Source organism: Aquarana catesbeiana, linkage group LG11 (genome assembly GCF_042186555.1).
Source record: "Aquarana catesbeiana isolate 2022-GZ linkage group LG11, ASM4218655v1, whole genome shotgun sequence".
NCBI classification, from domain to species: Eukaryota; Metazoa; Chordata; class Amphibia; order Anura; family Ranidae; genus Aquarana; species Aquarana catesbeiana.
Genome location: NC_133334.1, coordinates 70,471,000 through 70,494,428, shown reverse-complemented (window position 1 = coordinate 70,494,428; position 23,429 = coordinate 70,471,000). Strand labels below are relative to the sequence as shown.

General features: G+C 44.5%; 2 protein-coding genes across 5 annotated transcripts in view; one reads left to right on the top strand and one right to left on the bottom strand.

Annotated features, from left to right (window-relative positions):
* Positions 1 to 23,429, top strand: part of BBOX1 (gamma-butyrobetaine hydroxylase 1) — a 198,349-nt gene that overhangs the window by 15,306 nt on the left and 159,614 nt on the right. Inside the window, exon 1 of one of the 4 annotated variants that reach the window (XM_073604543.1) lies at positions 22,547 to 22,677. The exons of 1 other annotated variant lie outside the window; for it this stretch is intronic. The gene's annotated coding sequence lies outside the window, so the exon portion shown is untranslated. Of the gene's footprint in view, positions 1 to 22,546; positions 22,803 to 23,429 lie in introns of those variants that run through there. 2 more of the 4 variants (XM_073604545.1, XM_073604544.1) reach the window with 2 other exon arrangements.
* LOC141111707 (uncharacterized) lies at positions 457 to 13,104 on the bottom strand. The gene is made up of 2 exons (XM_073603853.1): positions 11,824 to 13,104; positions 457 to 462 (listed from the first exon to the last, which is right to left on the bottom strand). The coding sequence occupies exons 1-2, from the start codon at positions 12,910 to 12,912 to the stop codon at positions 457 to 459; spliced, it is 1,095 nt and encodes a 364-aa protein (XP_073459954.1). The 5' UTR covers positions 12,913 to 13,104.

Here is a 23,429-nt window from a genome sequence, read left to right as displayed (position 1 = left end):
ATCAATTGAGCCTCACCCTGCCCATCATTGCAGCCTTACTGTACCCATCATTGCAGCCTCACTGTGCCCATCCTTGCAGCCTCACTGTTCCCATCATTGCAGCCTCAACGTGTCCATAATTGCAGCCTCACCATGCCCATCAGTGCAGCCTCACCGTGCCCATCATTGCATTCTCATCATGCTGACTTCAGTCATCTAAACATGTAGGCAGAAATCCATTCTTTAAAATTTTCCTTGCACATGGCTGCTTTTTTGCAAAGTGAATATTCACCTTGTTTCACCTCATTTATGAAGGCAAATGAAAAAGTAAAGTGAACATGCTTTACTCTTTATTAAGAAAAGACATGAAAAGACATGTATATATGGAAGGAGCACCAGATCAAAAATTAAGAGTCCAAATTCATTGTGTTAAAAGACAGCCAACGTGTTTTGGGAACCAAAGAAACTCCCCCTTCATCAGGGCTACAATAAAACATATAATGTTAAAATAAGACAAAATCATGATAAAACATCATGGATATCCAATTTACAAAGCTTACACAAGGATAAGCATATTTATTTTCAAAAAGGGTCACTTTTGCATTTACATGGCTTAATAAAAGAGTTAACACCCTTGTGTTAAAGCTTTGTGAATCAAACCTATTGATCGTTGGTAATGTTACTTTCCTGTGCTTGGATTTTATTGGTGCCTACTTAAAATATTAAGAAATAGAATAAGAAATATATTAAGAAATATTATAAATGTTTATCTTCCTGAGACAGTAAATCATATTTTTAGGATGAAAACTTCTGTTTCAATCATTTTATTGGTTTATGTGTAGAGATAACAACTATGTCCACACAGAGACTAAAACATCTGACGGGTATTGAAATATAGTGCCAGGTTTATATAGAAGCAAATTTATAGGGTTTTAATCCCTACCTCATCTGAAGGCCTCTTGAGGGTCAGAAGGCATCAGTAAGCAATGTGAACTTTTATAAATGTCCATGGATTCGTTTAGAGCAGGGAAAGCAGGGAGAGGGGATGTGAGAAGAGATTCTGAAAGCTATTGAGAAAGGAGAGTCCTAGGTTAATAACAGAGATGGGGGGGGGTCAGAAAACTTGGATAAGGGATCTCAGACTTACTGAATGACATATCGGTATGGATGTCACACCACTTCCTCAAACTTAATCTTTCTAAAATTGAGCTTGTTATTTTTCTTCCTTCACGGTCCCCCCCCCCCCGTGACTTCACCATTAATATCAACAACACAACCATTGGTCCCCCCACACATGCCAGGGTCCTGGGTGTAATCCTTGACCCTGAACTCTCCTTCCCCCCCATATCCAATCACTGGCTAAATCCTGCCGCCTTAACCTCCGCAACATCTCCAGAATTCGACCCTTCCTGACTAATGACACCACAAAGCAACGTATTCACTCCTTGATTATTTCCCGCCTTGACTACTGCAACTCTCTCCTTAATGGCCCACCCTTAAGCAGGCTATCCCCCCTTCAGTCTATTATGAATGCTGCTGCTAGACTAATACACCTCACTAATCAATCCGTGACTGCCGCCGCTCTCTGCCAATCTCTTCACTGGCTTCCCCTACACCACCGTGTAAAATTCAAAATGCTAACCATAACATACAAGGCCATTCACAACATCACCCCCATCTACATCACCAACCTTATCTGCAGATATCGCCCAAATTGTCCCCTCCGCTCCTCCTGCTCTCTAGCTCCCTTGTTACCTCATCCCATGCTCGCCTTCAGGACTTCTCCAGAGTCTCTCCCATCATCTGGAACTCCCTGCCCCTGTATGTCCGATCAGCCCCTACCCTGTCCACTTTTAGGAGATCCCTGAAAACTCATTTATTCAGGGAAGCCTATCCCACACCCACATAACAACTATCCCCGAGCCACCCCCATCAAATCATTCTCTGCAGCTATTACCTTTTGCACCACCACCCCCTCCCTTTAGAATGTAAGCTCTACGAGCAGGGCCCTCCTGTACCTTTTGTATTGAACTGTACTGTAATTGTGTTGTCCCCCCTATACATTGTAAAGCACTGCGTAAACTGTTGGCGCTATATAAATCACGAATTATAATAATAATAATAATAAGGGAAGTGGATTAGTTCAACAGGAGCAGGGGTTCAGGAGGGGATGCATGGGGATAAGGACCAAAACCTAATGAGAAGGCTACAAGTAATTTAGACTGGATGGGTGGAAAGATGGAAAGGGGTAGGTAAGCCAAGGTTCCCATATTTTTAGTATTTTAATTTATGAATCATTTAAGATACTAAATAATTAACCAACATCAAGTTCATAAACTCTTTGACTTCTTGAAAGCAGACTGTGGGCTTCTTCCAAGCTTTAGCAATCACTTGTGTAGCAGCCAAGAAAAGGTTTGTAGACAATTTCACTTGATTTATTAAAAGACCTGGGACTGTGCAGTCTAGAAGGGCCATCTTTGTATCCCTTGGGGTAACCATATGGAATATGATTTATAGGACACAAAATATCCTGGACAAAAAATAGGTAAACTTTGGGCATAACCACCATGTGTGTACCACACCTCCCTGTAGCCCACAGCTTCTAAAACAGGTTTCACTGTATGTTGGGATGGCATGAGCTATTTGTGCTGGTACCCAATACCACCTTGTATGCCTTTTTCTTAAAGATTTATTAAAGGAACATTTTGCTATTCTAGGCAAGATTTTTCTCCATTCCATCAGATCCAGAGGATTAGTGAAAAGGATCAAAACGTTTACCACTTCAGCTCTCAAACCCCTACACTCCTAATGGACCAAAATAAAGTTTTATTTTTCTATTTTGACACATTAGTTCTAGATTTTTTTTTTTACTGTAGATAAAAAACATACAGTACATTTTTTTTCTATAATTAAACTGTTAAAAATGACTCTAAAATTATGATTCTGGTACAAAGCTTTGCAAAGTTAATTACAAATGACTTTTTTTAAATTTTGCACTTTTTTATGCAGCCCAAAAAGGTAATGAACAAAACAAATAAAAATAAATAAGTTTAAGGCTCAGTTCACACTGCCACGACTTGGGGTCCGACTTGTGAGACCCCATGTCGTGTAACATGTGAAATCCCATGTTAGTCAATGAGAGCTCTCTTAATTAGCACTACTAAAGTTGCTCCGACTTTAAAAAAGGTTCCTGTACTACTTCAGGGCAACATCTATCAAACTTGTGCCTCAAAGTAGTACACAAGTCACCAGAAAGTCTCCTGGCAAAGTCACACCATAAGTCACATGACTTTTAGGTTGCAACAGTGTGAACCGAGCCTAAATAATGGTTGTAACATGTCCAGTGTCCACAGCTGATTAAAGTGCAGTTAACCCCCCTATATGACTGCACACATGTTCTGTTTATTTCCTTCTATATTTATGTTCCTCATGAATCCCAAAACCCAGTGCATGCTATTATGTAAATTGTGACCAAAACATTGGCCACTAAATGTGGTCTTCAATGGTCAATAGAAAGACATAAAGGGGTTGATTTACTAAAGGCAAATGGACTGTACAATTTGCAAACTTGAGGATGCAAATGAGGTAAAGCTTAACTTTGCAAAGAGTACCCAATCACATACAAGGAAAATAAAAAAACAGCATTTTTTTCTTGCACATGATTGGATGATGGAAGTCAGCAAAGCTTCTTGCTCATTTACTAAGCTCTGGAGCAACTACACTTTCAGAGTGCAACTGCACTTTGCAAAGTTCACAGTCTATTTGCCTTTAGTAAAACAACCCCTAAGTGCAGGAGAGGGTAGATTGGAATGCTTAAAAAAAATAACAAAAAAATTTATAATATTTCATATATCATGCTATTTGGAAGGATCTTATTGGTTGCTATAGACTACATGTCTGCATATACAATTTGGAGAATAAGCACCCTAGTATGACCAGATTTTTAACATTAAATCCAGGGCATTTTTTATTTTTATCTTTTATTAGCAACTAGTAAACAATTTTATAAGCATATTTTCCTCAAATGAAATATGCATTGTATGTGGTATGTGTATATGGAATGATTGTATGATATATACATTATTTCTCACATTAAGTGCATGAGATATTTCTTAGAATTTTTGGAGATATAACTACCAAATATTAAGAAGATAAAATAGAGAAAAAACTTTATAAAGTATTAGAGGGATGTGCAGGGTATAGCAGTGGGTAGTATGTGCAGAAGAAGGGTGCAGGTGGATGATATACAAGTTTATGGTTTGAATAAGTCATAATTCATTGCTCCAGCACTGCACAGGCCACAGTTAGCTGTACAGCACTTGTACTGGCCTCTCACCCTGCTGCAGACACTGCTGTCACTGCCTCTCTCCACATCTCAAACCCCTGCACACAAGTCTCAACTTCTTGCAAAACCCGCCAACTCACCTCCCTCCACACATTCCCCAGAATGAACTCCTGCAGTCATCCTTCCAGCGGGATCATTAGCAGCCCTAAGCTCCACCTCCACCCCTATAGTTTATAGCAGCACTGGAGGGTACTGAGCGGGGCGCTGGGGAGTGCCAAGAGAGGCAGAGGGAGGAGACTTCAGATCGGCGCTGTTGTCACATAGCAGCGCTGTATTCATATGGCAGTGCTGTACCTTTACTTAGCAGCAATGGTGCGGCTGCAGAGGGAAACGGTCAGGGCCCGACTGGCTGTAAAAACCAGCCCTGGAAATCATTTCATACCAGCCCCATAGCATTATTATACCAGCATAAGATCATTATTTTCTTGTTCATAAAAGGGAAAACCATGCATTTAAAAGCACATTTGAAGAGTTGTTATACATTTGAAGAGTGTTATACTCACCAGTGCTCATCAGCTCAGCCTCATCAATGCCCATTAGTGCAGCCTCATCATTGCCCATTCATGCAGCCTCACCAGTGGCTATCAGTGCAGCCTCACCAGTGCCCATCAATGCAGCCTCACCAGTGGCTATCAGCGCAGCCTCACCAGTGTCCATCAATGCAACCTCACTAGTGCCCATCAACGCAGCCTCACCAGTGCCCATCAGCTCAGCTTCACCAGTGTCTATCACTGCAGCCTCATCTGTGCTCATCAGTGCAACCTTACCAGTGCCCATCAATGCAGCCTCATCAGTGCCCATCAGCGCAGCCTCACCAGTGCCCATCACCTCAGCTTCACCAGTGGCCATCAGCTCAGCTTCAACAGTGCCCATCAATGCAGCTTGATCAGTGCCTGTCAATGCAGCCTCACCAGTGCCCATCAGCTCAGCCTCACCAGTGCCCATCAGCTCAGCCTCATCAGTGCCCATCAGCTCAGCCTCATCAATGCAGCCTCACCATGTCCATTAATGCAGCCTCACCAGTGTCCATCAATGCAACCTCACCAGTGTCTATCAATGCAGCTTGATCAGTGCCCGTCAATGCAGCCTCACCAGTGCCCATCAGCTCAGCCTCACCAGTGCCCATCAGCTCAGCCCCATCAATGCCCATCAGCTTAGCCTCATCAGTGCAGCCTCACCAGTGTCAACTAATGCAGCCTCACCAGTTTACATCAATGCAGCCTCACCAATGCCCATCAATGCAGCTTGATCAGTGCCCATCAATGCAGCCTCACCAGTGCCCATCAGCTCAGCCTCACCAGTGCCCATCAGCTCAGCCTCATCAGTGCCCATCAGCTCAGCCTCATCAATGCAGCCTCACCATGTCCATTAATGCAGCCTCACCAGTGTCTATCAATGCAGCCTCACCAGTGTCTATCAATGCAGCTTGATCAGTGCCCATCAATGCAGCCTCACCAGTGCCCATCAGCTCAGCCTCACCAGTGCCCATCAGCTCAGCCCCATCAATGCCCATCAGCTCAGCCTCATCAGTGCAGCCTCACCAGTGTCCATTAATGCAGCCTCACCAGTTTACATCAATGCAGCCTCACCAGTGCCCATCAATGCAGCTTGATCAGTGTCCATCAATGCAGCCTCACCAGTGCCCATCAGCTCAGCCTCACCAGTGCTCATCAACTCAGCCTCATCAGTGCCCATCAGCTCAGCCTCATCAGTGCAGCCTCACCAGTGTCCATTAATGCAGCCTCACCAGTGTCCATCAATGCAGCCTCACCAGTGTCTATCAATGCAGCCTGATCAGTGCCAATGCAGCCTCAACAGTGTCCATCAATGCAGCATGTTTCAGTGCCCATCAATGCAGCCTGTTCAATGCCCATCAGCTCAGCCTGTTCAGTGCCCATCAGCTCAGCCTGTTCAGTGCCCATAAATGCAGCCTGTTCAGTGCCCATCGGCTCAGCCTGTTCAGTGCCCATCAGCTCAGCCTGTTCAGTGCCCATCAATGCAGCCTCATTGGTGTCTATCAATGCAGTCTGTTCAGTGCCCATAAATGCAGCCTGTTCAGTTGCCATCAGCTCAATCTGTTCAGTGCCCATCAATGCAGCCTCACCAGAGCCCATCAATGCAGCCTGATTGGTGTCTATCAATGCATTCTGTTCAGTGCCCATCAGCTCAATCTGTTCAGTGCCCATCAATGCAGCCTCACCAGTGTCCATCAATGCAGCCTGTTCAGTGCCCATCAATGCAGTCTCACCAGTGTCCATCAATGCAGCCTGTTCAGTGCCCATCAGCTCAGCCTGTTCAGTGCCCATAAATGCAGTCTGATCAGTGCCCATCAGCTCAGCCTTACCTGTGGTCATCATTGCAATCTAACCAGTGCATAGTGATTTGAGGAGAGAAGATGGATTATACAGAGCTGGGATCTCCCGTTTCACGTCACCAGTGTGCTGCCTATCATAGGAACCGACCCAGGAGGCGGGACTTTGTCTGACAGCCGGGTAAGCAGGAGATACCTGCTCTTTATAATCCGGCAGCGCTCGCATCCCCCCCCGAGACAGCCCAAGCCCTAATGGGCCCAGTGGGACCGATCCTGGGTGCCCCCTCTGCCCCAGCTCGCAGTGCACCTGCCCAGGATTGGCCCTGCAAAGTGGGAGCAAAACTGGGGACAGACTTCCTCCAGGGACAGTTTGGGGACGTCTGGTCACCTTAGCCTATCAGTGTCACCTAATGAGTGCCCATCAGCAAAGAAGAAAACGTAATTAAAATTTTATAACAGAAACTCACCTCCTCCTTGTCTGTGACCATTACATTCAGTCTGTCCATTCATTTTCAAGGCAATCTCGCCCCTCCTCTGGACTACATTACCCCTAATTCTTTGCAGTACAGGAGGGAGGGGGAGGGAGGAACATTGTTCTCTGTTCTCTCCCCTAACCCTATGTACTGCCACTGCCGGGAGAGTGATGGGAGGAGGGAGCAGACATAGGAGGAGAGGGGCGGGATGCTGGGAGAGGGGGGTCATGTGTCCCCGGGATCGCAGCCAGTGGTTCTTTTTGACAGATGCAGAGGAGGAGTGGCGGCGCCGCTACAAGCAGCACAAAAGCTGGAGCCGCTCCAGCTCCTCTGTGAGTATTACTACACAGAGCTGGCTCATCTCATCTCACAGCCAACTGCCTGCCCAGGATCGGCCCTGCAAAAGCCAGGACAAAACCGGGGACAGACTTCCTCCGGGGACAGTGTCCTCAATCCAGGGACTGTCTCCAGAAACCAGGGACCTCTGGTCACTGTACCCTAATAGTCAGTACAACCCCTACTACATATTCAGTGCTGGATTTCTGCATTGCTGACATAGCAGGTTTTAAAAGACCTACAAACAGAATTTCTTCTACATTTTGTAAAAAATGCTATAGATGTAAATAGAACTGCATATGAAATGCATAAACTATACATGGATGTATACTGACTGAGAAGACACAAAACAAAACACAAAACATAAAAAATGCACAAAAAAATTTAAAATGAACTAGAAATGTACATTAAATGTAAAAATAGTACTCTGGTTTTCCTCCCACATTCCAAAGACATGCTGGAAGGTAATTGGATTGCGTCTAAATTGGGCCTAGTAAGTGTATGCATGTATGAATGTGAGTTAGGGAACTTAGATTGTAAGCTCCTTGAGAGCAGGGACTGATGTGAATGTACAATGTATATGTAAAGCGCTGCGTAAATTGACAGTGCTATAGAAGTACCTGCAATAAATAAATAAATAACAGATGCTTATTGATGCTCCCTAAAAAGAGAACCTGTATTGGCAGAAGAAAAGAAGCTTTGGAGATGAAGATCTACCATAAACAATGACAGCTGAATTATCTCCTAGTTTGACTGTTTGCCAAGTTGATTTACGGTCTCTGCTCCAACAAAACAACTAAACAACTACTTGCTAAGGACCTTCCTGCTCTAGCGCTTAAGCTTCGTACACAGGATCGGATTGTTGGCCAACAAAACCATGGAATTTTGTCCGAAGGGCGTTGGCCCAAACTTGTCTTGCATACACTTAGCCACACAATTGTTGGCCAACAATTACGAACGTAGTGACTGTGACGAACGCCGGTGTCAGATCCCTGCCCTCCTCGCTAACTTGTAACGAAGGACCGGCCAACCTCACACCACGCTGTCACTTACGTAACAATGCCACTCTCAGCTGCGCCCAGCACAAAGATTTTCCAGCTTGCGGGACCACAATCTAGGTGCGAGTAGCCTGAGAGTGATTGTCACTGAGCTAATTACACAATTAACCCTTTAACTGCCACCACCCCCGTTTAAAAGACCGAGTCGGGGGAGACTCGTTATTTTAGCAATACCAATTATAATTTTAGAATAAGCGTCTGCCACACACACACTGCCACCACAGACAGGTCTGGTCAGAGTCTTACTCTACAACAGTAGCGCCCTTCAAGAGGCAGGTTCGTTTATAGCTTGCATTAAGAGCTTTAGAGATAAGGTTAACACTTTTCAACATAAGGGTTTATTATGAAAAGGTCAAAGTTGGTGCAAATAAAATATTTACAGAAAAAAGATGTTTCAAAAAGATAAAGACAATATACAGCCACAGAGCAATAAGGTAGAATTGGGAAGAAAGAATACTTGCAATTAATGTCCGAGGGTTGATCAGAGTTCGATCGATGAGTTAGGTAATCGGTTCTCAACTTGGCAGATGTTTCTTCTTGGATGGTAAAAGGAGAACTGCCCATTGTCTTGGCATCTCCTCTTTTCTGAAAATCACAGGGGGTGTTGACATTGACCAGTGACCAATCGTCTGGTCATCTTGTTTAGGGGTTGGTTGCTGGGAGGTGTCTACACTCATGACCACGTCCCAGGTAGATTTTGTAATACATATTCATATATCTGCATCTATAGTGTTTACAGACTCCAAATATCCCTATTGTTATTCAGCGTGAGATTTCCTTCAAAACAAGTATAAACATGGCATATCTATAATGTATAGTCAGCTTAGGAGGAATAAGTGGTACCAGTGGTTTCCCATATGACCTGACATAGGGGTGTCTGGACTTGAAACGTTACATATTATCTGAGGAAACTAAATATGTCCATATTATGGCTGTGCTATTACTGAGTCAGAAGTTATGAAACATGCTGAAATTTCATACTTATTCCACGGTTTTAAGTTGGATGTATATTCAGACAATTTACAACCGGGGCCTGAATGGAGAGGGTGACAGTTTTACGACAGGCCTGAACACTGTCCTTTCAAAGTGCAGTTTACTGACCTAGCCTGGTTCTGTTTTCTCTGAGATAACCTTTTCTGTTGAACTTAAAAAGCTTTGAATTCCTAAGACAAGGGAGGAGGGAGGAGGGAGTTCAGATTTCTCTGTAATGTTACATGGTTAGCCAAACTGTCATGGCTACTTCCACACAAGATGGCAGCTAGCTACAGCTTTTCATGTCCCGTACATGATATTGTTACACCTCCCCCTTAGGTGGTTGCATGGGAGGGAACTACAATTTCCCTCCTGACGCAACCGACTCCTGCGGGCTCAGCTTGTCATGACAGCCCATTTGCCTTTCTTATGCTGGATGGTGAAATCGTATTGCTGCAGAATTAGGCTCCACCTAAGTAGTTTGCCATTCTCCCCAGCAACACGATTTAGCCAGCTCAAGGGATTGTGATCCGTGATCACAGTGAAATGCCGTCCATAAAGGTACGTTTGTAACTTCTGGAGAGCCCACACGATCGCAAGACACCCCTTTTCGATCGTGGCATATGCTACCTCCCTGGGAAGCAGCTTCCTGCTCAGGTAGAGGATAGGATGCTCCTCTCCGGCCTCTTCCACCTGGCTCAGGACTGCACCCAATCCATAGGCAGAGGCATCCGTCTGCACTAGGAAATGGCGGGTGAAGTCTGGAGCCTGCAGCACAGGGGCGCTGGCCAGCGCCTCCTTCAAGGCCTGAAATGCCTGCTCACATTCTGGTGTCCAAGACACCACCTTGGGCAGTTTCTTTTTGGTTAGGTCAGTCAGAGGTTTGGCCAGGCTACTATAGTTACATACAAACTTCCTATAGTAGCCAGCGGTCCCTAAGAAAGACATAACCTGCTTTTTGGTTTGAGGGGTAGGCCAGGCCAGGATGACCTCAACCTTCCCTGTCTTGGGTTTCAGGGTACCTCCTCCTACCTGGTGTCCCAAGTACTGCACATCAGTCATGCCAATCTGACACTTACTGGGTTTGACAGTCAGATTGGCAGTTGTCAGTTGGTCCAAGACCTGTGACAGGTGCACCAGGTGTTCTTCCCAGACAGGGCCAATCACTCCAGGGCTTCTTGAGCCGACCGTTTCACAAGGTTCCACCCCTCCTCGTAGGTCATCCATGACCCCCAGGGAAGTGGCTGCCACGTTCTCAACCACAACTAGCATTGCCTTACATGCAGACAAGCCACATGGGGTGGTGAAGGCTGACTCGTCCTGAGCCTTCCGTGTTAGGGGGGTTGGTCCATGCCCCCTGCTCAGGTCAATGATGGGGAGACAGCGGGCACCTACCAGCTGCTCTGACCCCTCATGGTTCCTGGGCATGGGGAAGGCCACAACAACAGGGCTGGCGTTCAGCCCTTCAAGGGCTCCTGGAAGCCTGGTCGTCTGATCCCTTTTGGGGGCCAGGACTACCAGTGGTGCCCAGACTGTCCGAGCTCCCTGAATGACCCCTAACTGCATAATTTCCTCAGTCTCCTTTGCCCCGCCTGTCTGCGCCTCCTGCAAGGCAAGGTGGGCTGCAAGGGTGAGGGGAGGATACACCCTGTGGACGCCATGGGGTGCCCTCCATTGTGTGAACATCAAGTTAGGCCACAAACCATTGTGCTTCACTCCAGCCCTGGCCTTTCTGATTTCACCTGGACCTTCACAGACTATATTAGGTGACACCTTCAACACATTCCCCTTAGGTTGACTGAACACAGTGAGCAACTGTTTAACCCTTTCAGTCCCCAGGCCTCCTGGCTGTAGACCAGTACAGCCTCTCTGCCCACTGTCCCTGTCACGGTCTTGTTTATTTTTCTCAGCAGGGGAGCTAACAGCTGGCCTGCTGAACACTGCAAAGCCTTTGTCTCTCAGCAGTGCTGGCTGAGGCGTGGGACTACAAGTACCAACCAGCCGTCCTGTGACACACAAGGACAACTGCTGGGGTGTAGTCAAGGCAGAATACTCTGGGTCAGAGTCAGGAATGGGGCCACCTGGGCCACTCCTAGGCTCTGCCGCCAGAGACTCTATCTCCTCCACCCTCCCAGCATTGTGGGTGCCCTCCAACAAAGACATAACATCATTACATTCAGTAATTACATTCTTAACATCAGCTACACAAGCCTTCGATATCGGCACATGCAAGGGGGCCTCCTCTCCTTCTGTAGGTGAAGAAGACCCCTGTACCTCCACTCCACCCTCCCCCTCCCTCTGTCCATCCACAGGTTGCCCAGATATTACCCCAACATCTGTAAACAGTACCTTGGTAGGTCCAGAGAGTTCCGTGGGAGCATCCTGGGTGCTTTTAGCAGGGGCATAGTAAGAAACAAGGGTACCTAAATCAGCACCCAACAACACCGCAGTGGGGATCTCCTCTGAGACTCTCACTTCTCTCATCCCACTTCCGGCACCCCAATCAATGAAAACATAGGCACGGGGTACTCGTGAGCGGGTCCCCCTGACTCCGGTGAGGGTAAAAAACTTTCCAGGGATGATGTCCCTTCTTTCTATCACCTCTGGTCTGACCAAAGTGACTTCAGCTCCTGTGTCACGGAAACCAGTAACAATCCGGTGGCCCACGGTGACTGGCTGCAAGTTGGCAGTGGTTATCCGAGTTTTCCTGCGGACGAACAGCACGGAAGAAGGGTTGCTGACCGGATGGCCAGGTGATGTCGTCTTCTTCTGCTCAGGGCACTGCGCCCTGAGATGTCCGGCTTCCCCACAGTTGTAGCATTTGCATTTGTCAGTTAGGAAGGCCTTGGTTCCAGGAGCTGCAGGTTCCGGCTGCTGAGGAACTTGGTTGGTAGACAGAGGAGGGGTTGCTGTGTGCGATTTCCCTCCTTTCCAGCCATTCAGAGGAGCCTTGCAATGGTCGGATACTCGAGAGTGGATATAGGTATCTGCCAGTTCTGCTGCTGCTTTGGCAGAGGTTGGCTTTCGCTCCAGCACAAACTGTCTGACGTCTGTAGGACAGATGTGCAAAAGTTGATCTTCAATCATAAGATCTTCCAGGGATTCAAAAGAATCAGCTTTCAAGCCTTTAGTCCACTGCCGGAATGTGGTGCGTACGCGACTTACCACATCCATGTATGAGTCCCCAGGCCCCTTTTGCAAGGACCTAAAACGCTTCTGGTACACTTCTGGGGTTAGCTGAAACTTTTGGATGATTGCAGCCTTTAGGGCCTCATAATCGTCGCACTGCTCTTCTGACAGTTCGACATAAGCATCCAGGGCCTTGCCTCGTAGCCTTGGTGTCAGGTACCGGGCCCATTGGGCTGGGGGCAGATGGTACTGACAGCAAGTTTTTTCAAACGACAGTAGATACACGTCAATGTCACTGTCCTTTTCCATAACTGGAAATTTGGCTGCAGGGGTCACTGGCAGAAAGGCATCCCTGTGCTCTAGGGATCCGAGGTTCTGAGCCTGTCACTGCTGCTGGAGCCTAGCCATCTCCAATTCGTGCCGACGATCAGTCTCCCTCTCAGCCTGGCGTTCTGCCGCCTCTCGCTCAGCCCTGCATTCCGCAGCCTCTCTCTCGGCCTGGCGTTCCAGAAACTGCAGGTACACCACAGGATCAGTCTCCCTGAGGTTTTGTAGAGTTTCTTGCATTTGAAGAGAGTCTATGATGGTTTCAGGCAATCTGATGCTGGCCTGCTCTTGTGGTGGCTTGGAGGTAGCAATCCGTGGTATTCCAGTGTCAGTCTCTGCTTGCCCATCTGGTGAGGCCGCTTCTGAACCACTGGGCTCTGGAGTAGCGGAAACCCTTTCTGGTCCAGTTTCCACCAGGTTCTGGTCTGCACGGATATCAAACTCCTGTAGGGCATGTATCAAGCCTTCACGATTTTTGCCACCAATGTCAATTCCTCTTCCTGTGCACTCAACAGCCAGTTCATTCTTGCTCATCTTTTTATATGCTGATAACCCAGACATTTTGCAAGTAGAAAAGATAGAACAGAAAGAAGAGATAGGAAGAAGGTGTAGGAAAGAGCTGTTGCTGTATGTCTCTCTTGAAAAAATAAAAATAAAAAAATATGCACCAGCTTGTCTCTAAGGACTGTTTCCACAAAGGTTACAATCCTTCAATGCAGAGCTAATTCCTAACAATGCACTGAATGCTCTTAATGTGAAACTATCCCGCTACGCTGCCAGCCAATATGTGATGAACGCGGTGTCAGATCCCTGCCCTCCTCGCTAACTTGCAACGAAGGCCCGGCCAACCTCACACCACGCTGTCACTTACGTAATAATGCCACTCTCAGCTGCGCCCAGCACAAAGATTTTCCAGCTTGCGGGACCACAATCTAGGTGCGAGCAGCCTGAGAGTGATTGTCACTGGGCTAACCCTTTAACTGTCACCACCCCCGTTTAAAAGACCGAGCCGGGGGAGACTCGTAATTTTAGCAATACCAATTATAATTTTAGAATAAGCGTCTGCCACACACACTGCCACCACAGACAGGTCTGCTCAGAGTCTTACTCTACAACAGTAGCGCCCTTCAAGAGGCAGGTTCGTTTATAGCTTACATTAAGAGCTTTAGAGACAAGGTTAACACTTTTCAACATAAGGGTTTATTATGAAAAGGTCAAAGTTGGTGCAAATAAAATATTTACAGAAAAAAGATGTTTCAAAAAGATAAAGGCAATATACAGCCACAGAGCAATAAGGTAGAATTGGTAATAAAGAAAACTTGCAATTAATGTCTGAGGGTTGATCAGAGTTCGATCGATGAGCTAGGTAATCAGTTCTTGACTTGGTAGATGTTTCTTCTTGGATGGTAAAAGGAGAACTGCCCATTGTCTTGGCATCTCCTCTTTTCTGTCAAATCACAGGGGGTGTTGACAGTGACCAGTGACCAATCTTCTGGTCATCTTGTTTAGGGGTTGGTTGCTGGGAGGTGTCTACACTCATGACCACGTCCCAGGTAGATTTTGTAATACATATTCATATATCTGCATCTATAGTGTTCACAGACTCCAAATATCCCTATTATTATTCAACGTGAGATTTCCTTCAAAACAAGTCTAAACATGGCATATCTATAATGTATAGTCGGCTTAGGAGGAATAAGTGGTACCAGTGGTTTCCCATATGACCTGACATAGGGGTGTCTGGACTTGAAACGTTACATATTATCTGAGGAAACTAAATATGTCCATATTATGGCTGTGCTATTACTGAGTCAGAAGTTATGAAACATGCTGAAATTTCATACTTATTCCACGGTTTTAAGTTGGATGTGTATTCAGACAATTTACAACCGGGGCCTGTTGGGTCTCTGAATGGAGAGGGTGACAGTTTTACGACAGGCCTGAACACTCTGTCCTTTCAACGTGCAGTTTACTGACCTAGCCTGGTTCTGTTTTCTCTGTTGAGATAACCTTTTTAACTTAAAAAGCTTTGAATTCCTAAGACAAGGGAGGAGGGAGGAGGGAGTTCAGATTTCTCTGTAATGTTACATGGTTAGCCAAACTGTCATGGCTACTTCCACACAAGATGGCAGCTAGCTACAGCTTTTCATGTCCCGTACGTGATATCGTTACAGTGACGTACTACGTTGTTTTTCAGCTCTTTAGCGCCACCCTTTGGGCTCCTTCTGCTAATTTCGTGTTAGTAGAAGTTTGGTGAGTGTTGATTCGCACTTTTCATTTCGCACTTTTTGTTCCGTGCTTTTCAATTCGTTTCTAAACAGCCGTTCGTCAACCAGACATGTTGCGGAATCGGAGGAGATAACATGTTATTTATTATTGGCCTTGGAGTTATTGCTTTGACATTATTTTTTTGGTTGAATAATGATTTGATTTGGTATATTTTCTATATTTTTGGATGCATAGAATGCACTTTTTGGTTAAGTTCTATTGGCAGGTAGCATGTCTAATTTTATTTGTTTTCTTTTTTTTAATGCACAATAAAACAATTGTGTAGAATACAGTAATACTTGGCTATGTGTTTTACTTCAAATGGCAGTTTGGGAGTACATTTAAGTTACAGTTACATTTAAAAAAATACAATGTAAAATTGACAAGGGACACCAACATAGTTGTATCTTTGATCCTAAAAAGTAAGGGATAATGGTGTTGTGGTAACTTGCTCCAAAAAAAAAAAAAAAAAAAAGCGTAATAATATTATTCTTGATATCACTAGAAAAAAAAAGCCTTTGAAAATTCATTTGCAATAACTCCATCAGTATCACCAGCAAAGCAGCTTCATTATTATCCCATTAAAGAAGAAGAGAATTGTGCGCTGCATTTGGAGATTTCATAATTTGCCACGTCACGAATGTTAATTCTCCATTACGAACGCTAGTTTACAAGACCGACCGCTTCTGGCTTGTCCTTGCTTTCGAGCATGCGTGTTTGTACTTTGGACTTTTGTCCGACGGACTTGTGTACACACAATCGGAAAATCCAACAACACACATTTGTTTGCGGAAAATTTGAAAATATGCTATCCAACATTTGTCCGCAGAAAATCCGACAACAATTGTCCGATGGAGCATACACATGGTCCGATTTTCCGCCATCAGCCTGTCATCGAACGTTTCCTGACGGAAAGTCCGATCGTGTGTAGGAGGCTTAAAAAATATATGTACCACAATATATGATGACTACATCACACACAGGGTTCCATTGACTAAACCTACTAGGGTTTCAGCATTAAAAAATCTGCATAAATGGAAAGCAATTCATCAATGTACAAATGTAGCACTCAATGAAACAAAGGGTGGACTGTGAATGCCACAATAGGGGCACTGTTAGGATTGTAGGCTTCTGTTTTCAACACAGAACACAACCATTAATATGGGATTTGTTTTTATATGCTTTGCTTGGCTAATCAGTTTGAACTTTGACCTGGAAAAACAACATTTCCCATTTCACAAGATAATGATGTGGTAGACATAGTACTAAAAAACGTGACAAGTAGTAGCTTGGATGCGTAAAAGATGGGGTGAGTGGCGCTACCCTACAAGGTATGGGGATAATTAGCTGTATGCCCAGCCTTTAAAAGGGAGGGGGGAGCCTATCCCAATAGGGCTAGGTGTATATATGTGTGCACGTCAGAGTGAATGTAAAAAATGTGCTAGTGCATATATACCTAAAGTGAACCCAAATAATTGTTGTAAGTTGTCAAACAAATCTAATCATGTGTCAATCTCAACACATAATGCAAAAATATACATATATGTCTAGTAAGCCAATAATGTAAACTTAAAAGACCATAATGACAGTGTTATATAAATGAAATAACCAAAAATGTCCAAAACTGTAATTATAAGTGAAAAAATAAACCACAGCCGATTACTGCAATTCCCTACACTAACACACCTCTACCCAACCCGGGGTATTCCACAAAACACTCACTGCCTATACTATACACTCGCAGGGGACAGGTTCCCTCATGCCTCTATCCACCCTCATATCCCTATCCACCCCCATATACTGCCTCTGCCTAAGGTTGTATATTACATTAGGTCCCTAAGAGATATTAATCCCCTCATTGTAAGGCCATTTGGTGACAGAGGTGCTTCCCCAATTACATTCCATCAGTAGCTAACTAATCAACTACTTTGTCCTACTGGCACAGCATATACCAAACCATCATACAGGTTAAATACACCTCTTTCTGACGAAGCCTATCGAGATCATTAGCTCCCCCCATCCACACACAGTTAGAACCCAACAGGGGTGTTTAGATGTTAGGGGAGCGTATTTCAGAATACCTATCTTTTACACTCGCCATGATACTCACACCTTACCCCAATAGCCGCCAGTGGAGACATCCTCCTACTTTACTTGAAGACTTCCTTACCTTTTCCTTACTTGGTTTGGTTCTTCCTCTCAGTCGTGTAGTTTAATGATCATAAAACTTCGTTATTGTACTGCAAATGTACTGTATACATCCAAACTGTAATATCCATGTACCATCTCATTGTTGTATTGTATTTTCCTTGTTGTATTAAAAACTTCAATAAAAACATTGAAACAAAAAAAAAAAAATAAATAAACCAATACTAAATAGTGAAGTCCCATACACAAACATGTGAATTAAAAATTATAAAAACATATATAGTCCCACACACAATGTGTATGTAAAAAAATCAGCATATAAGTCCCAAAAAGTGATAAAAATAACACGTGGATATAATAATGAAGAATATAATTCCAGAGTAGCCAGTTCCAGCTCTTTCAGGTGACTTCGGTGCTCAACAAACCAAGTGACTTGTAGTGCTCCCCCCGTTGGGTCCCCACTTACCAGAAGTTGTTACCCCTGTAGGGGTAATAGGCTTATGTGGGTACCGTGGATAGACTTTCTCCTCAGCTCTCCCAGCGTTCCCAGTGTTGGTTGAATAGGCTGCTACAGCTGTTTCCACACAATTGGGGGTGTTATACACCGGTCAGCACCTCCTAGGGGTCACTCCACAACTTCTCAGATATGGGTCCTCAGAGGGAGGAAGAAAAGGGCTCCCATAGTGTAGTACATTAAAATAAGTTTTATTAAAATAAATTAAAATCAGTGGCTTCCCATCCACAGTGTGGATGCGTCTGCTCATGTATATAAATGCCATAGTTGCTACATGTTCATCTGCAGCTTTAATTTACAGAATGTGTTCAAGTATAAATCTCTGCATTGGTCTAGAATGATGGAACAGCTGCTACTCAAGACCAGAAAAAAATAAGGATAATATAAATGGTGCGATATTCCTGTGCAAAGTGACTTAATATAATAAAAGATTAAATGTTATGATATGGCTTGGTGCATATACAGCAATGATACTGCATATAAAGTGTGATGTCTCAATAAAGTGAATCAGTGATTTGAAATGAAGTGAACAATGCATACATAACAGTGGTATTAAAGTGCTTGTAAAAATGATATCCAATACATCTTTCAACAATAAATTGGTATCTATGTGACTACGGTATTTATACAAAAAAAAAGTCCTCCGACGAAGACGTGATAACAAAACGTGTTAGGGCGTGACTACACGACTCCCTTGCAGTTATTACCGTGTGTTTGGTTTTCTATTAAATAAATAGTATTACGCTATGCCAGCTCCCCCTTCTTTCCTTGCATTTATGAACTACTGTTTGAGAAAGTGATCTATCTGCGGATAGGAGCCAGGTCCAAAGCAGAGGTGGTGACAGGCTTCAGTGTCTAGTCTATCGTTTTGGGAAGATCTGAACAGATATCATAGTGTATGGAGGTACAGGGCCCGTTTTTTACTGATGTCTCATGAGTGCATTACCAACGGGGACTTTTGACGCACAAGGTGTTGGTGATGGTATCCAGATAAATAAAACCGAGTCCCGGTTACCAAGGGTTACGGAGCACATCTATTATTTTTCATTTATTTTGCATGGGGACTTTCTTTCTATATGCTGTAGTGGATTGAACCTCCAAAAGACTTTTTCTTCATTGCACTTTTAGCGCTGTTAATGCTGAAATGACTGTTTTGTTTTTTTAGCATATTTTATTGATTGATTTTATTTATAATAGCTGCTGGTGTGCATTTAAACTATTTGTCCCTTTGAGCGCTTGGATCAGTAATATCTTCATGGTTTACTGATATTGTGTATCAGATGAGATATGTTCAAGAGTTTGTAAAAAACAAAATATGTGAGGGAGGGTGGAAATCCACTTGAATTTAAAGTGATTGTAATGCCGCGTACACACGAGCGGACTTTACAGCAGACTTTGCCTGGCGGACGGGATTTCGTCGGACAATTCGATCGTGTGTGGGCTCCAGCGGACTTTGTTTTCTCAAAAGTTGGACGGACTTAGATTTGAAACATGTTTCAAATCTATCCGACGGACTCGAGTTTGGTCGAAAAGTCCGCTCGTCTGTATGCTAGTTCGATGGACAAAAAGCCACGCTAGGGCAGCTATTGGCTACTGGCTATGAACTTCCTTGTTTTAGTACAGTCGTACGTCATTACGTACGAATTTGACTGACTTTGGTTGATTGTGTGTAGGCAAGTCCGTTCATTCAGAAAGTCCGTCGTAAAGTCAGTCGAAAAGTCCGCCGGGCAAAGTCTGCCGTAAAGTCCGCTCGTGTGTACGCGGCATAAGGGTTCGATGTTTTTTTTAAAAAAAAAAATAACAAACATGTCATACTTACCTCCACTGTGCAGCTCGTTTTGCACAGAGTGGCCCCGAACCTCGTCTTCTGGGGTCCCTCTGCAGCTCTCGCAGCTCCTCCTCCTAGAAGCGCTCTTCTGGGGGGGGTTGCCTTGTGGGTGCGCTCCCGAGTCCAGCATTCGGCGCCCATAGAGGCCGAATGCAGGACTCGGCCCCACCCCCGGTGCCCGCGTCATTGGATTTGATTGACAGCAGCGGGAGCCAATGGCTGTTCTGCTATCAGTCTATCCAATCAAGAGCCGAGAACCCCAGGCAGAGAGACAGTGCGTCCCCGTGGGTCAATTTCTAGGGCTCAGGTAAGTAAAACAGGGGGGCTGGGGGGCCGGTCACTGCCAGGTGTTTTTTCACCTTAATGCATAGGATGCATTAAGGTGAAAAAACACGTAGGTTTACAACCCCTTTAACCACTTGCTTACTGGGCACTTAAACCCCCCTCCTATCCAGACCAATTTTCAGCTTTCAGCACTGACACATTTTGAATGACAATTGCGCGGTCATACAACACTGTACCCAAATGAAATTTTTATCATTTTTTTCCCCACAAATAGAGCTTTCTTTTGGTGGTATTTGATCACCTCTGCGGTTTTTATTTTTTGTTAAAAAAATGTAAAAAGTCTGAATTTTAAAAAAAAATATATATATTTTTTTATATTTTGTTATAAAAAAATTAAAACAGGTAATTTTTCTCCTTCATTGATGTACGCTGATGAGGCAGCACTGATGGACACTGATAGGCGGCAGTGATGGGCACTGATGGGTGGCAGTGATGGGCACTGATGGGTGGCAATAATGGGCACTGATCTGTTACACTGATAGGCAGCACTGCTAGGTGGCACTGAATGGCACTACTGATGGGCATTGATAGCTGGCACTTGTGGGCACTGTTCGGTGGCACTTGTGGGCACTGTTCGGTGGCACTTGTGGGCACTGTTAGGTGGCACTTTGGGCACTATTAGGTGGCACTGTGGGCACTGTTAGGTGGCACTGTTAAGAAGCACAGATGAGGCAGATGTGCCTCTTCCTCTTCGGGACCTTTGTCCCTCTCATCTGATCCGGTGATAGGCTTTTTTTACCGATCTTTTGTTTACATCATGTGATCAGCTGTCATTGGCTGACAGCTGATCACATGGTAAGGGGCCGGGACCGGCCCCTTACTTGGATCGGTGATCAGCCGAATCTCAGTGACTCGGTAATCACAGCGTGCTCGGCGCGCGCCCTGCACATGCACAGGGGAGGCCGTCATATGACGGCCTCCCGGGAATTCAGGTCCACGCTGTGACCGTCATTCGGCCATAGCGCGGATGGCAGGTGGTTAAAGTGATATTAAAATCTTGTTTTTTTGTTTAAAAAATAACAAACATGTCATACTTACCTGCTCTGTGTAGTGGTCTTGCACAGAGCAGCCCAGATGCCCCCTTCTCAGGTCCCTCACCAGCTCTCCTGGCCCCTCCCTCTTGCCGAGTGCCCCCACAGCAGGTAGCTTGCTATGGGGGCACGTGAGCCAAGCTGCTGCTCTGTGTGTCCATTCAGACACAGAACCACAGCACGGCCCTGCGCCATCTCTCCTCATTGGCTCACTGACTTTGATTGACAGCAGCGGGACATGAGGTAGAGTCCTGGACAGCCGAGGCTCTTGTGCAATATCACTGGATTGAGATGAGGCTCAGGTAAATATTACGGGGGCTAAGGAGATAAAACAAACCTTCTGCCTTTAGAACCAATTTAAGGTATGACAATTTTTAATAATGAAAGATGGGCCAAATCTATAAATGAAGAGCAACTTCAGCCTATCTCCTCCCAGGTCACATCCCTATGAAGTTGTTCCACCCACAGGGTTTTTCTTGGTGCAACTTGGACCAATGAATGTACGTATGTGCCATACCTGTGGAATCGCTGTTAAAGCTGGAAATCACTGTAGTAAGCAGCACTAATACACTACAGTGATTCCTTTAGCTTCTGGTCACCATTTGGAGAACAGAGAACCCTTTGCATGCCCTGAATGAGTGCAAAGCGTTCTCTGATTGGACGAGGGGAGGGAGTGATGGAGCAGTGACGTCACAATCTCCACTTTGTACAATTGTGTTTGTGTGCAGCTAAATTCATTTTAGTGTATCTTTACCATAATCCCTCCTCCAACAAATGATTTGGACCAGTGCACAAAGCAGGGTCCATAAAGACATGGATAAGCGAGTATTTCCTCAAGGAATGGGACTGCCCCTCCAAAGTAGGAACATCTGTATGATATGTCCTCCAAAAGAGGGATTGCACCTCTAAACTAGTAACATCTGTACAGTATGTCTTTCAAAAGAGGGACTGTCCATCCAAAGTAAGAATATCTGTATAGTATGTCTTCCAGAAGAGATACAAATAGAATTGCCTTATTTGGGATTTTGAAGGCAATTGCCTTCAAAATCTCAAGTGGAGCATTTCTTTTTGTATCTGTTATTGTTTAGGGATGGTGGCGATTTTAAAACACACCTCATTTTCTGGTGATCCAAAAGAGGGATCGTCCCACTGAAGCAGGAACATCTGTATGGTATATCCTTCAAAATAAGGACTGTCACAACAAAAAAGGATCATTTGTACGGTATGTCCTCCAAAAGAGGGAATGTCCCTCTGAAGTAGGAACATCTGTATGATATGTTCTTCAAAAGAGGGACTGTCCTTCCAATATTGGAACATCTGGTATGTCCTCCAAACCATCTGGAATGAACCAAGCTTGCCCGCTGCCAGTGTAAAACTACAAAAGAAAGTCAAAAACTCCTTTTATCACAGTCGCTATAGTAAACAACAGCAAGCGAACAGCTTTTGTATTGATTATGGAAGAAAGAGATAAGTAGCTGCACTATGCACAGGCTGCGGGTGTCACATTTCCAGAAGCACAGGGCTGGGACTTTGTGGCTGGGATCCAATGACAGGATTAGGAATAGATTCGCCAGCAAGAACAAGCATGACAGGAAGAGAGAGGCAGAGAGAGGGTAAGACAACACAAGGTATTGCTTTGGGGTCCAGCTGATTTGCTGCAGTGCATAGAGCAGACTGTAGTGTTGACATTCAGGAGACTGTAAAGCAGAAAAGATAGAGAAGCACTAGAAATAAGAAGGTATTGCATTCTGATTACATTTCCAGTTGTATGTTCACTTCTTTCTATATACAAGATGCAATTGATTTGAAGTACAAGCTGTGTGTACAAATTGGGGGATGGGAGCTCCTGGGAACCGAAAAGACTATGATTGTAACACAGTCCATTGTATTCTTCCAGGCAGGACCGTGAGAATGTGTTCATACAGCGTATTCTTTACAAGCTTAGTAAAGCTGAATCTACTAAATTGTTACTAGGGGTTTAATAGCAAAGTGGAGTAAAAATGCTTATAGGAGAGTCAGATTTTCAGTTTTCTTTTTTAACCACTTCAGCCAAAGAAGAATTTACCCCCTTCCTGACAAAGCCATTTTTTTGCGATACAGCACTGCTACGTTTTAACTGACAGTTGCGTGGTCGCGCGACCTTGTACCCAAACAAAAGTTACATCCTTTTTTTCCCATAAATAGAGCTTTCTTTTGGTGGTATTTGATCACCTCTGCCATTTTTATTTTGTGCGCTATAAACAAAAGAAGACCGACAATTTTGAAAAAAACACAATATCTTTTACTTTTTGCTATAATAAATATCCCAAATTAAAAAAAAAAAAAAGTTTAGGCCGATATGTATTCTTCTACATATTTTTGGTAA